This window comes from Streptopelia decaocto (genome assembly GCF_964273445.1).
Source record: "Streptopelia decaocto genome assembly, chromosome: 5".
Classification (NCBI taxonomy): domain Eukaryota; kingdom Metazoa; phylum Chordata; class Aves; order Columbiformes; family Columbidae; genus Streptopelia; species Streptopelia decaocto.
In genome coordinates, this window is record NC_138659.1 from 21,431,135 (window position 1) to 21,446,639 (window position 15,505).

Sequence of the window (15,505 nt, forward strand, 5' to 3'; positions counted from 1 at the left end):
GCAAATGTTTAATAAATGGAAATCACTAAAAGGTTAGCTCTTTCTGTGCAAAACTGGTAAAGCTTCAAGGATTTTATAAATAATGCTACAAATGTGCTGAGGGCAGTGGGAGCAGAGTTTTCAAGTAAGCTTTCAGGGGGATTTTTCATTCAGGAGAAAAATGACTCATTCAGTGTTCCTGGAATGCAGCAGGAACGGCCACACCTGGAGGAGGGTTCTGAATAGGATCTTGTTACAGACCTACTGCCAAAATAGTGGCTTGTGCAAAGGGCTTACGCAAAACTCCTGATCTAACTTGCAAGGAGGGAAAAAAAGCCACCTATGTTTGCCAGTGTGTTTAAACAGATTAATGAGGGGCCTTGAGTAGGGTGAATGTATGTATATTGTTCTCCCTGGTTTCTCACACTGGTTTCTTTTTAATAGGGGCTTCCCGGTCCGCAAGGTCCTATTGGACCTCCTGGTGAAAAAGTAAGTGACAGCATTATTCTGGTATTTCACAGCCAGTTCTGTGCAACAGCCTCGCTCATGTGCTTAGTGGCTCTGCTATGTTTTAAAGACTAGTAACTGATCTAAAAATTAGTAGATCTTCTAGAAATCATCAAGTAAATAACCAACAGAGGTCTGGGTTTCCTCTCATGTACACTTTTTCACAAGCAATATTTCCTCCCTTTATTTTGAATTAATTTTCTGTTGTTAGCTTTAGAATCCTATCGACAATACTAAACAGTGTGTACTTGTATGTTAATTAATTTCACAGCAAGCTGTGAAAATTCTTTTTATTAATCTCTTTTTTTATAACGAAGTTTTATGTACTCAGGTCTGATTCTATTCTCTTTTTTCAAGGATGATATTTTGACATAATTCTGCAGTATAATTGGCATACTGTAGTGTCACTTGGTGTTTTTTTCCTGATCTGCTTGTACAGGCTCTTGTGGTTTGAAACATGTCTTTTGGTAATTTCAAAAATGTCACTATTGAATTTTACACTGATTTTACTTTTCTCCCTTATTTGCTAAATTCCTACTCTATTGATTCTTCTTTAATTTTGCTCCTCTTCGCTGTTTAGTGTACACTTTATGAGAAATTGAAGGAGGTTTTAGGAAACAATATACATGCTTTTTATCTGCCTGTGTGCCTAAGTATTATTCTAGCAAAATGGGCTATGTCCACAATACACACATTCCAGAGGCTTTCACAAAGATGTACCAAGCCTTTCAACCATGAACGCTGGAGTTCTGTAACCTGAACTCTTTGCCTCTTGATCTTGTTGGTAACTTTCATATGGTGAATACTTTTATTCCTGAAATTCTAAATAATAGTTAATTGTCTACACTGGAGAATAATTCCTGACCTTGTGTTGTGTGTGTGCACGTTCATAGGGTAATTCCTGAAGACTGTTCTTAGGCAAGCATCTCATTGAAAGGTGTGAGGGACTTGTATTGGCTAAAGATTGTAAGAACTGGCCTCGCACTTACGTATGATACGATAATATCTTTCTAGGTTTAATTTTTTATATTTTTTATTTATGCCTGATAGCCATATCAAGGGATTTATGTATAACTACATTTTATATCCTTAGGTCTTAGAGTAAAATGTATTGAATATGGGTGGGTGGTTTTTTTTCCCCATTTTCTTTTTAATTTTTTAATTATTATTTTTCTTATAGCTACTCTACACCTGGGGTGGGTTCACCAGTTGTTTTAAAATGCTAAAAAGATTTAAGGTAGTTTGCTGGTTTAGGGCATACCAGTCCTCTGCAAGGATGATCCTCCATCATCCTAGCAAATGATAGAATGTTCACTCGTGTTCTTAAGATGTGTCTCTCTTCATGCCTTTAGGGACCTCAAGGCAAGCCTGGCCTTCCTGGCCTTCCTGGTTCTGATGGGCCTCCTGTAAGTACCCAAATATTCCATCCATTGAATGCTGAAAAACTTCTACTAGGTAAAAGTATATGTCATATTGTATTAGACACACTGAAAAAATTTTGGGATGTCAATGAGACCAAAACATGAATAGTGTTAGTAACAGGCTACATGATGGGTGGGACCACATGCTTGGCAAAACTAGAGATTTCCTATGCTCCTCTAATAAGACTGACAAGTGAAAATAGGAAAAGGATTCCTGAGTGATTCTCATAAACAATAATCTTCTGTTAACCTTTAGTTTCATTAAATTGCCTTTAAATTTTGCAGCATTTTAGTGTAAATTTTGTAAGAGAGAAAAACAGTGGATCAGTTAATGTTTTGAGCACTGAAGGATTAACAACACTGATATGGAATGAAGACATAAATGTATTTTGTTTTAAAAATGAGTCACAGTTTAAAATAAAAATACAGAACATTAAAACTAGATAAGCCTTCTATTGGGTTATGCAATAAATTCCACAATCTTTTAAGTAATTTTAGGAATGTCTTCATGTTGTAATATTAATCACCCTGCTTGTTTCAAAATCAAATTTGAGAGTGTCTTGCATTAAAAACCTCTTACTGCTGACATATTAACTAAACAAAAGGGTTGGTCAGGGTATTCCTGAAAACATTGACATTAACTATTGTCCAACTTTTCCTTTGTTATGTAAAAGAAATCAGTATTGAAAAGAAAATCTTTCCTCAAAATTCTGTGTATGCGTTATAATACAGAATAAGGGTGACCTGAAATTCAAGTGTTTAAATAATTGAGGTTTTATTATAAAATATCACTACTGATAAATGAGTATTTTCCAAATCAAATACATTTCTCTTACGTTAGGGTCATCCTGGCAAAGAGGGTCAGTCTGGAGATAAAGGTGCATTGGTGAGTTTTAAAACTTCTCTGTTTTTTTACATAGCTTTCAAGAAAACTTTTGGGAGTTTTCAGCTTTATGCCACATTTGTTGTTCCAAGAACTGATTAGAAAGATAATAGAAAACCCATTACACATTCAAAGCATCTGTGTGCAGACAAACATTTATTATATTCTAAATATTATAGAGATTCTAAACAATAACGATTACTCTTTTAAAGTAGAACTGATTGTGGATTTGACAAAATGGCAATCAGTAAAGATTGCATACATTTATTATTACATATATTAAATACATATACATACATATATTAAATAATATAAATAACTTGCAAATGGTTTAAGTAAATTTACAATTCCATTGTATAGAGTACCCACTAGGGTTCTTCAGAATGTTGTTTTGTGAAGATTTACAAATGCATACGTATACATTGTATTTTTTAGGTGTTCAAGTCAGTGGCAGTGAAAAGTAATTTCTTGATTTCTTCATTAAGCACGGAAGGGTCTTGGGGATCTTTAAAGCATTCTGCTGCCCTTATTTATCCAGAATAGCATTTGAAATCAGTTTCAGTTGCAGTACCCATTTCAGTCGCAATACTAAAAGGTTGTATTCTCGATAAACAGGATGAAAGAATGAATAGGACATTTCAGAGAGTACAGTTCCACTGACACAAGCATATTGCTATTTGCCCCAAAATGTTATGTTAGAGGCTTGTAGACTTTATCCTGATTTTTTAAGAAAATAATGCTTACACAGGGCACTTATATTTTAAAAGTACAGGTGTGTGACCATCTGTCAGTTGTTCCTTACGTCTTTTCAATTTAATGATTGATTTCAGCCAAATTTGATAGAAAATGTTATTTCTCAGACAGTCTGAAGGTTTTGTGAAAAGACACTGTTAGAAAGGGGAAACATACCTTATCAATGGCCCCATTTGGGAAAGATTTTGTTATCTGTCCATCTGAGGCATCGGGGAATCAACAAAACAGCTCAGCCTCGGACCCGGATATGTGTTTCCAGGCTTCCTTGCTTTTGCTCTTTACAGAACTCAGTTTCTTTAGACAGTGCCATCAGATTGTATAATATTGAAGTTGAGCAACTTTTAAATGCTGACCAAACTGCCAATAACAGCATCCAGATACCTGTCAGCATTGATAGCACCATGAGCCTTTTAGCTTTCAGGTTTGGAATCTCTTTCTTTTCTTTTTTCTTTTTTTTCTTTCTTTTTTTTTTTTTTTTTAATCTTTTAGTTATTATGATCTCTACTTTTGACTTGTATCATATTCATAATTAACATACAAATTTTCTCTAGGAAGACACCGCTGGTTTCTAATTGGTGTCTTTTGTTTGGTTTTTTGTTTGTTACATTTTCCAATTACCATTGTTTCAGATAATTTGTAATATGGATAGATGTCTCCCAAATATACAGGTTGAACCAAGTTCATAATTCTATTAATAGTTTTATAGTGACATTGAAGGATGCTTTGTGATGACTTGACTTTTCTTAGTGGCAGGCAGTCCAGTGTTATTTTGGTGTCTCACACCAGACTGCTGCATTATAGTGAAAGAATAAGGATTAGACTCAGAAAAGAACTGCTTGCTAATCAAGTACTGTACAAACAAAGGTTCTTTACTCCAATATCTTTTAGGGGCCTCCAGGTCCTCAGGGTCCAATTGGCTATCCAGGTCCTCGTGGAGTAAAGGTAAGATTTAATTAATGGATTCCTTTCCTGACTCCTTTTTGAATATGTACATGTGGGTAATTCTTCGTACTCTTTCTTTAGGGAGCTGATGGTGTCCGTGGTCTCAAGGGATCCAAAGGTGAAAAGGTAAATCTGACTGCATTTAATTCCTTTCCCTTTTTCTGTGTTCCTTATTTCACTTATTTCTTCTGCCTCCTTCACTGAAGTGTGTTTTCTCTTTCAGCAACGAGTTTATTTTTGCCTTACCCTAAGGACATACCAAGCCCAATTCATAAGTTACTGACCTCCACGGTTATTTACACTGGTACAAAATGAATATAAACCCTTCAGTTCTTAGAATGGTCTTGGGCCCCCTTTCGACCGGTTTTGTCTTGCAATCTGTCTCAGCTACTGATTTGAGAGAAGATAAAACTTTTGTGGGCCCAGGAATGCAAAACGCAAACTTATTTTTTGAAGTGAGGTTGAAATAGAAAGCCTTTCTTGTTTGTTTGTTTCAGTAACATGGAACATGGTATCACGCTTTCCTGACTTTATTGACAGTCTAAATATTACCCAGATTCTAAGTGAGCAATATCACTTCAACGTATTAAAAATCCTAAGAGCATTGTAGTAAAACATTTTACTATGTGCTTATTCGTCACAAAGACCTTCGTTCTCAGGATATAACTAAGCATCAGGTAGAAATGCAGTCAATGGTCTTTGTGTGGATATTGGAACAGTAGTTACATCAGGAGTTAGTCTAAGAAAGAGGGAACCAAAAGTTGATCAACTATACTAGAGCAAGTTGTGAACAGCTCCACTGAAAAACTCTGGAGATTTTGGCTTGTATCTGACTAATTCATACAGGTGTAAACTGAATTTGTCTGAGTGCTGTCTCCTTGTATTTCAGCATGGGCACCTACTAAAATGCTTGAAGTAAATTCTCTACCAGAATTTGCTAGGCAGCAGATAAGTAATTCTCATTAGGAGTAACAATAATGTGTACCTGTATATGGATGCAATCTTAATGTTCATTGGTTTTTCTGCTTTCTTTTGATCAGGTCAGCCAGTAAGAATAGGCAGGGCTGAGTATTGCCAGATATCAAACTATAGAGTGACTACTTCTTGTTTTAGTTGGTGAACATACATCTTTTTGTTGTTGCTAAGATATCACAACCAGCCAACTTTTTTATTCCTGTCATGATACTATTAAGACACTAGTTCAAAAGAAAAAATAATTAAAATGGAAGTTCTGGTATCAAAAAGAATAACACTGAATAGTTTGCCACCGACCTTATTAAAAAGAGTGATAATCAAAAAGCGCAGGAGTTAAGAAAGGACTTTGCAATATAATTCCTGATAAAACAGAAGAATTTTGTTTTCTCTATCTTTACACAGGTTTTAAACAGCTTTAAACAGCTGTTTTAAGAAACTTTAAAACTAAAAAGTAATTTTCTGTAGTGCACTGATAATTCTCTAAATTATCACTGATATTTCTCTAAAATAGCAATAGCTGTATTAGATTTTCTGGTGTCTGAAGTTGTTGCTTTATCTATGCAAAACATCCTCTCTATTACTAGAAGTCTTCATATGCACTTCTGCCTTTTTTAGGGTGAAGATGGCTTTCCGGGATTTAAAGGTGACATGGGCCTTAAAGGAGATCGGGTAAGCATTTATTCATAGCCCGTATGTTCTTAAATATTTTATGTGGTGTTATTTTGAAAGGACCACTGAAATGAACAAATAAATTTACACCAAAAATAAAAGCTAGTAGCTTAAATTATTATTATTCCCTGTGCATGCACAGATTTGAGGCAGAGATTTGGTTCTTGTGAGTCAACAATGGCACAGTTATAAAGAGGAGAATGTCAGTCTTGCATATCCTTTTCACTAAACCTCTTCTTAAGGAATCTCTTTTTCCTGATACCAGGATCTCCAGTATTTGCCTGAGGAAAATTAATCTGTCCAGGATAAAGATGTTTCTATTCCAACCTAGTATCTTGCAAATCTCTGCCAAAATGTTGTTTATCCCAATAGGCACTTACTTCCTTTCACAGGAATTATTGTGGAGGTTCTAAAAAAACTTTTCACAAGAAACTCATGGCCTGTATCTGTTGTCTGTATATATAAATAACTGTGAAGATGGTACCCACATAAGAACCTACATGCAGACATTTTTCATCTATGGACTGTCAGGGTGCCTTCACAAGAATTTAGGGAAAGAAAAATAAGAATATGCAGTTTCCAAATGCATCTCTCTTCAGGCAAATCATCTGGGCTATTACAGTTGTGATAGTAATATTCAGTGTCTAATTTATTTGTATTTGCATTTATATAATGAACATAAGCAGTGGTATTTTCCTAACTGGAAATCAGACGTGGCATTGTGCAACCCGATCTAGTTGATGTCCCTGCTCATTGCAGTGGGGCTGGACCAGGTGACCTTTAAATGTCCCTTCCAACTGAAACCATTCTATGATTCTGATCTCTGTTTACATTCACTGAAAACTTATTTTCAAGTAATTGTAGGTAGTCTCTCTAATATATGCACAAAGGCAATTGTTCCATATTTATGAGGTGGTGTGTTTTAGGGAGAAATTGGTCAGCCGGGTCCACGAGGAGAAGATGGTCCAGAAGGTCCGAAAGGTCGAGCAGGTCCATCTGGGGACCCGGGTGCTGCTGGTCCAGCTGGAGAAAAGGTCAGTAGCCAGATATCAACATGGTGACATGAAACACAGGAGAGAACAAGCACAAAGATAAGTACAAACCTCTGTAGAATCCTGACCTCAACAAAAATCACTTGAGATCGATATAGAGAAGGAAAGGAGGCTGAGGAATGTGTGTGCAGGTATCATATTTCACTGGGTGACAGCATCAGAAAAGAAAGCTGATTTCAGCAGTGACATTTTGGATAGCTGGGAAAGAATTATAAAATAAAACAAAAATGATGGTTCAGAAATGTGGATACTGTATTTCACTCAAGTGAAAAGATGCTGATGAAAATATTGGTCTTTAATTTTTTCATTAACTGTGTCTTTAATGCTAGTTCTGTTTGACAAGATAAGGACAGAAGGTGCATTTTACATTTCTTTCTCAGTTTTGATGTCTCTGAAATAGGAACATTTAGTATTTTCAATACTAAAACATACTTTCAAGCTTATTCAAATTACTCAACTTGAATATAGGTTCATGTTTTCAAGCATTTCTTCTTCACTATGACATATATGGGAATCTCAGAGTCTCCCAAGTCCAGAATCTGAAGCCCTAAATATTAGAAGACAAGTTAAAAAATTACTGGTGTTGAAAGCACTGGTAGCTGGGCTTGGAATTTCAGACCCAAAGTTTTCCCTGTTCTGCAAATATGTATACCTTTTCTTACCCATTGAAAGTCAAATATATTGTGTGGATATTGTGTGGATACCTGGCCAGAATGGAATGGGTCAGAGACTAATTCTATGATGTTAGTCCCGTGATATTTATTTTATTTATTTAATATATATTTTATATATATATTATATCTATTTTAGCACAAAGACTAGAATAGTCTTTGTGAACTCTTAGATCTCTCCACAATATTAGGGAAGTTTCTGTAAGACCAGTTATCAATGTCCTATTCCCTTGCTATTCCTCTGACTTCTTCAATGCAAAGGTACTACTCTTCCATAGTAATGAAAGTACCAGAGTAGTCTTTTATTCTCTACATTCAACTGATCCCACGATAAGAAAACTCCTTCCCAAGTAGGTCCAGGGCTGGATTTGTTTAGTAATGGAAATAACAAATATGGTGCCAAAAAAATGAGGAACATACCAGAAAAGAGCTGATGATCAAAAAACCATCCATATTCACACTCAAAGCTTATGCAACTGGCCTTGCTTAATCATAACATCAGGGACAATTTTTTCACTGAATTTGGCAAGAGTTTATTGCACTGTCATGCTACAAACCATTTCAACCGTAGTCATGTGTGCAGCTTGTTTCAGTGTGGCACATAACTGGCAGCATTAGAGTTATCTTCATAACTCAAATAATTCTTCTTTACTAATGTCTCAGCCAGACACATGCACTTACATGAATATGATAATACACAACATCTCCAAGTGTGCTGCATTTTTTAGGAGCAGACGTTTATTTTGGCAAATTTCCTTTCCCATACAGGTCTCTCCTTCCTCTTTTCATTATCTAAGGTTATTACAGAGTACCATATTATACTTTATAATCATATCTTTTCTATTGAGATCTTCTCCAAAATGTAATAGTCTGGAACACAGGCAAATAGACACATTCTTTCCCAGAGTTCCCATCTTTCAAAAACTGAAACTGCTTTCCCTGGCATTTGACAGCAGCAAACCATCACTCATCCTCTAGAGGTCTGAAGAGACCGACTCAAAGGGTAGGGTACTTATTTCTAGGAATAGTTAATGTCAGTGTTGATAAGACTGCTTATCCTGTTCTTTCTGAACATAGCAAGTTGGTAACATTTGTTGACAAATTTATTGTTAGCAAATAGTCAGTGTGGTATGATTTGTCATAGTCTCGAACGGTTTAGAACTATTCAAGAAAAAAAATATTCTTCAAATGTCTATTCATGAAAGGTCTGTGGAAAAAAAGCAACCATCACACAGGAAAAATTAAAAAAGGTTTCTTTTCACTTAGACCTATTTACACCCTTATTTCTTAAAGAATATTACTAGTTTAATGACCACAGCCTCACATCACTACACAGCACTTCATGGGAAAAAAAAAAAAAAGAAGACACAGAGGTATTGGCTTTGCAGAACTCATTCATTGGAGCGAGACTTTTATTTAAGTTTGGGGAACTGAGCCCACTGTTGATTAACAGTAAAAATGAGAAGTGGGTTTAACTGAATATTATATTCCGTGAAGTATCATCACTCTAGGTTGTGGAGAAAATATGTTCTATAGAAGTTTGCTGAACCACTAAGGAGGATAAAATAACATTTAACAATGCCTTCTTCTTGCAGGGTAAGCTTGGTGTACCCGGATTGCCAGGGTATCCAGGAAGACAAGGTCCAAAGGTGAGCTGTGGATCATGTGCTTTGACATTAGTCACAATGGCAGTTGTTTTAGTTGTGTGTTTGAAGAATCAGGGTGTGGGCATCAAAGCAAGAACCATTTTTCATGTTTTCTTTCTTGACAATCATGTTCTGAAGTAAAATCTTCAGAAACATGGGATTCCCTAAGTCAGGCTCTTTAAGGAGCATTATATTTCCTCTTCTTAACTATACTGCCTTCAAACCTTTGCCATCCTATCCTGAGTTGTTTTTGTGCAAGCATCAGACTGCCGTGCACTAAACAATTTGAAAATGAAGGAACTGCTGGTATGCTTGAAAGAGAATGGGCACTATATTGACCACTAAATGGATGCTGATAGTGATGGGAATTTTCCATGTGATACAATGATTCCATTTGTGTCATTACTGCTTCTTCCATAGAATAAGCCGTATATATTTGAAACATATAATTTACAATTTTCATCATGTTGTCCTTTTGCTCCTGTTAAGACAAACATGACAAGACCCAATCCTTAGTTGATTTGTGTGACCACATCTATCCTTCAGCTATCTTTTATGTTTTGATTGCAATAGAAAACCATGTAAGTGGCTTCTGGTGTAAGTGAAGGTTTATATTTTAAAAACATTTTTATGAAACGTATTTTTAAAAAGGTCATCCTGACACAGCTTTAGGAAATGGGCATGCTAAACTAATTACAAGCTCTCTTTTCTGAGATTAGCAAGAAAGAAAAAAAATGGAATAAACCCATATTTTTACAGAGATTTCCCAGTGTAGAGAATGCCAGCAGGGAGACATCGCATTTCCAGGCACCCTCAAAGATAACTCATCTGGGGAAATATCACAAATAAAAGAGTCCCTTACCCCTTCTACACAACTGAATAATCAACCTGCAGTAAAATCCTCAACTTTGCTCTACTTTGGGATCTATTTTTATTTTCGAATTTGCAGTTATGATTTTTTAGAAGAAATACAACTTCCTGGCTGGCTAAGCAGAGTGTTTTTCTGACTAGCCTATACTTTGGCCCTTTTCAGTCAAGTGTATGAACTATCTGAAGAATGCATATTCATTGAACACTCTGTGTTAGTGAAAAATATCAAAACCATCTATGGAAAGGATTCATGAAAACTTTTCTCCTTGAGAGACATGTTTTTTTTTCTTCTGTTTCTTAACTCAAATAGCTGAGATTTCAGTCACTCCTTGTGTTCTTTTAGAGCTGTCTTTTGGAAAGTCTAAAATGAAAGAGGTTCTACATTATTCAGTTCTAAGAACAAATATGATGTAGTACTTCAAATAAAAGTCAATTGATTCTTTTTTTCAGGAAAGACTTGATCAAGAATTTCTTTACCTTAACTTTTTATCACATTAAAATTGAAAATGGATCTCAAGCTGCCATCACTGTTTGCTCTTCTAATTTCCTGCTTAAATTTCCAAGAAAGAGTAATGATAGCTACAATACATCAACTCACTAGAGACTTGTTTTGAAACTCATTCACGGTCCAGGTCAAATTAACATACAGGAGAGAAAAAAAAGAAGCAGCAGAAAAACATATTAGCTGTCTAAAGCAAATAAGAAATCTTGTCCCAGTATGGTCAGGAGGGTTCATGCCTTTTTGTTGTTGTTGTTACTTCCTTGCTTTTCATCATTTTTCTTCTGAAAATTGTTGTTAGAGTACTGCCATTATCTGATAATTTTCACTATGTTTTTTTTATTTCTGTCCAGTCCCTCTTGATTAATACAATTGCATAAAGTACTGTAGATATAAGATATTTACAATGAAGTCATGCCTATTAATTTCCAATCATTAGCTTGTTGTTTTTTGTTTTGTTTTGGTTTTTTTTCCCTTGGTCCTTTCAGTTATAAAGAACATGCTTGGGCTTTGCAGAGTAGAATTTTCAGAGTTTTATTCCCATTTTGAGTTGTAACTGGTGAAGAATTAAAAAGAAAGAACGAAAGAAAAGGAGAAGGAAAAGAAAATAAAATCTACTTTTCTTCCACCAGTGAATATCAGTCAGGGTATCATTAAAATCAGTGTCAGTGAAGTTGTTCTGTCCCTAAGTCATTAATAGATGACTGTAATGACTGTGAAACAAGATTCATTAAAGGGAAAACATAAGTTACAAAAAGATAAAAAAAGGAAAAAAAGTACTTGTTGACATTTCAAAGCAGAGCAAGAAGAAATTATACTTTATGTTATATGCATTTTATTTACCACTAAAATATGAATAGCAAACTGCACACATATAGATGCATACCACAGCAGGGAATCTGGCCAGCAGTTTTAGTGGTTGACGAAACCAAACACTGCTTTGATTTTCATCTCCAGTCACTTAAAAGTATATTTTATCAAGTCTATCACCTCTGTGACCCCAGGTTCCTTATGACAAGCTAACACCTTGGCAGGTAACAAGTCTGCTGTCCCTCTGGAGCTGTATACCAGAAAAAAGGAAGAAAATAGCATTGTTCAGATTTGACTGGGCAGTTAGCAGAAGGAAAAGGGAGAAAAAAGGAGAAGCAGGAATAATGCCTGGAAGCAGTTTCAAGTCAGATAGTTTCCTCATAAATTCTGCTTCTGAGATGAGCCAATAAGGACATGTACAAATTGCATGTATCAGTTAAATGAAACTGGCCAGTGGTCACCTTACAGTGAATAAAGCACCTGAGGTAATTTACAGTGCAGTAAAGTGAACAGAGGACTGCACCACTGCTTAGATGTAGCAACACCTTACAATTATTTTGAATGAGGTTATTTTGTAAAAGAATTATTAAACTGTGAGGCAACAAGACCTTGTTTGTTCCTCTTAGTTATGACAGTTATTTCTAGGAGGCTGTTACTCATCATTTCTTTCCTACTCTTAAAAATGGTGCAGAATTAATGAATACTTCATTGTCTAATAAGATGAAAATTAATGTCCATTTTATACATTGATTTTTTTTAATGCATTCTGGACTCAAGGCATTATGGTAAGTTAATTTACAGCTATTCATCAGAGCTGTCACACTTGCAAGTTTGACTCGTACAATGTACATGACTTAGGATGTGTGCTTTACATATAAATTAAATGTTGGCTATACTACTGTTTTGCTATTGATATCTTCTGATATTTGAATTGATTTTCTCACACAGGGCTCAACTGGTTTCCCAGGATTTCCAGGTGCCAATGGAGAGAAAGGTGCAAGGGTATGAGAATTCATGCTTGCATGACACTTAATTAACTTTTGGAACTCAGTGGTATGGGAAGAGTCTGAAACCTAAGGATACAAGCTAATATCTAAAGAACGATAAAACCAGGCTTTTTACACTTAAGATGAACGTCTACAATAATGTAAAACAGGAAAAACTGAGACACTAGCTCTCATTCTTTAAGGTATTAATCTAAATATACAGGAACTCGGACACTGTCTCACTACGCATACTACCATAATCATATATTTGAAAAAAGTGGAAAGAAGTCACCTTTGCTAAAGCATCTTTTTTTACGGTACAGCTGAGTGAGTTGACAAGGACTGTGTTCCTGTATCCTATGAATTATCCTGCTACCATGCAATTTACCTTTGAGGAAATTCAGTTTGTATTTCATAAGTATTCTGATTTGCCACAAGTTTTTTTATAGGCTGAGCTTTGAAAATGCAAAATATACCAGACAAGATGAAGAACATGTGCCATTCATTACAAACATTAAAAGGTAGATGTAAAATGACAGCTTTCTCTGCTTTGTTTACTTGAAGCAGGTGAGGGAGAATCTGTTATGCATATTCTTCAAACTGTAAAAATGAAATGTAGGTTAGAAATAAGGTCACTCTGCCATTGTCTCTAAAGCTCAATTGAACATAGCAGAATTTGTTAGAAAGATGATGGAATTAAGAGCATGAGTCAGATTTCATAGATGATAGCAACTTAAAGTCCAACTGAAGTAATGTATATCATTCTTAAGAATCCATTTCCATTTCCAGCATGAAAACAACCAGAAATGAATTATTTTAAGATTAAATATATGAAATCTAATTGCATTTGTGTTGCTTATGTATGGTTAAAATTGTTGTTCTATTATTTTAGCTAAGGTAAAGATATGTTGTTACAGACAGACACAAGCAATGAAACAATATTCAGTTCATCCTTGTTGGGAAAAAAAGAGACATGACTTCTAATAAAGATATCAGATAAAAAACCAAAGTGATAACATACAAGAGCAGACTTAAAATGATGAAAATCTGATTGTTTTGATCCATTATCAGTCCTTTATAAAGCTTTCAATTCGGTTGGCTTACTAACCACGTCATCAATACCATCAAACTCCATGTATGCTCAAGCATTATGCTGATCATCAATGAGACAATAACTGCCAGTTTTGTAATGTCAATCATATATTACTATTAATCTTTCCTAAAGGCATATAATTGTATTTTATGCTACCACAGTCATTGTCCCCGAAAATTCACAAGCTGCATAGCATTTTAAGAAAAACACAAATTTTTATTTTGATAAGTGAAATAAAATCAATATAAAAACACACTCAATAAAACCTTCAAGAAAACAGGATGTGTGCATTTAATTGGTTTCCAATAAACACAAGATTTATGCTAAAACATCTCTGCTGGTTTTATGTTGCTGTTGTGTTTACCTCAGATAGTAGAAAGTACCAGTCATCAGGTTTCTTTTTCTACCTGAAATATACTCTTGAATTTTAAACTTCTTTACATTAGATTTCACAGCAATAGTAATGCAGAGACTAAGGAAAGAAATCTGTTGAGTATGATTAGGAGATATATTGAAAAAATTAAGGGCTAGTATTCTGGCAAGTTCTGTATCTCTGTGCAAGTGTGCAGAATCCTGGTTAGGTATTACAATCCCTATTTCTGTTACAAAAAAAAAAAAAAAAAAAAAAAAGAGAGAAGAGGCTTGCCCTTTCTTTTCTCTATTAACCTGTGGAGCCATCCATGGGAACCTGGGAACTTTGTCCTCAAGGCTATTATCATATTGGAAATGATGCCAAGCCCTTTAGACTACTGCAGAGGGACTCTGCTTGTTGTGTGCCATCTTCTGTGCTATTTTAACATATTTTTAAATGTTCTAATGCCTATGGCAGAATCTGACTCTGAGGCAAATTTAGCACATTGAGCTACAAGTCCCAGTGAATTCAGAAAGATAATACATTTTATCAAGGAACATGATTCTGTAAATTGAAATGCAAAGTAGATACTTAAAGATAAAATAACATCTAAACCTAAGGGAGTTGCACTCTGCCTCCACTTTAGTAAAAAAACTTTATCGCACAAATACAATGTCTGCTAAGATGATTTCGGTGAACTTTTCTCTACAGGGATTACATGGCAAACCGGGTCCCAGAGGACAGCGAGGACCAACAGTATGTACTTTTGCTTTGCAATTTAGAGGCTTTCCTATATTAATTGCCCCCACTATACTGTGAAGAACTCTTTTATTAGATTATGGTATCCAATAATTATCATCAAGTGCATGTGTGTTAAATTGACAGGGTCCAAGAGGCTCAAGAGGTCCCAGAGGTCCCACTGGCAAACCAGGTCCAAAGGTAATTCTCAAGCACATTGTACAGATTGGTTGCAGGCTGCTTCTTTTAAATAAAATAAAGGTCTAATCTTTGAACATATTGTCTTACCATTCTAGGGTACTGCAGGCAATGATGGTCCTCCTGGCCCACCAGGTGAAAGGGTATGTGAAAGCTATTTATACATATTGTTTTTCCCATTATGTAGGAGTATGATTTCAGGATGAGAGGGTTGTTTTATTTTTAGCTCTCCCTCCCATATCTTGGCAATTCTTCGACCAGAGCAACCAGAACTAACAAAACCTGAATTCCAGTGATGCTTTTCGTAAAGTTATGAATGGAGTAGCTGAAGTCTACTTGAAGCTTCTTCCATCTGTAGCTCAGTTTTGTACATATAGGAGACAGAGAATGCAAATACACTTTGTATTATATCATGCACTTTGTATATATCCATGCATATTACAGTTGTATTTACCAGCTTA

General features: G+C 35.3%; 1 protein-coding gene across 5 annotated transcripts in view; it reads left to right on the top strand.

The window, feature by feature from the left end:
• Window positions 1-15,505, top strand: part of COL11A1 (collagen type XI alpha 1 chain) — a 148,088-nt gene that overhangs the window by 73,098 nt on the left and 59,485 nt on the right. For all 5 annotated transcript variants that reach the window (XM_082053671.1, XM_082053672.1, XM_082053673.1 and 2 more), the window contains 12 exons: window positions 424-468; window positions 1,839-1,892; window positions 2,749-2,793; window positions 4,432-4,485; window positions 4,567-4,611; window positions 6,076-6,129; window positions 7,056-7,163; window positions 9,448-9,501; window positions 12,626-12,679; window positions 14,820-14,864; window positions 14,994-15,047; window positions 15,143-15,187. In XM_082053671.1, coding sequence (XP_081909797.1) covers window positions 424-468; window positions 1,839-1,892; window positions 2,749-2,793; window positions 4,432-4,485; window positions 4,567-4,611; window positions 6,076-6,129; window positions 7,056-7,163; window positions 9,448-9,501; window positions 12,626-12,679; window positions 14,820-14,864; window positions 14,994-15,047; window positions 15,143-15,187 — 657 coding nt within the window. The remainder of the gene's footprint in view (window positions 1-423; window positions 469-1,838; window positions 1,893-2,748; window positions 2,794-4,431; window positions 4,486-4,566; window positions 4,612-6,075; window positions 6,130-7,055; window positions 7,164-9,447; window positions 9,502-12,625; window positions 12,680-14,819; window positions 14,865-14,993; window positions 15,048-15,142; window positions 15,188-15,505) is intronic.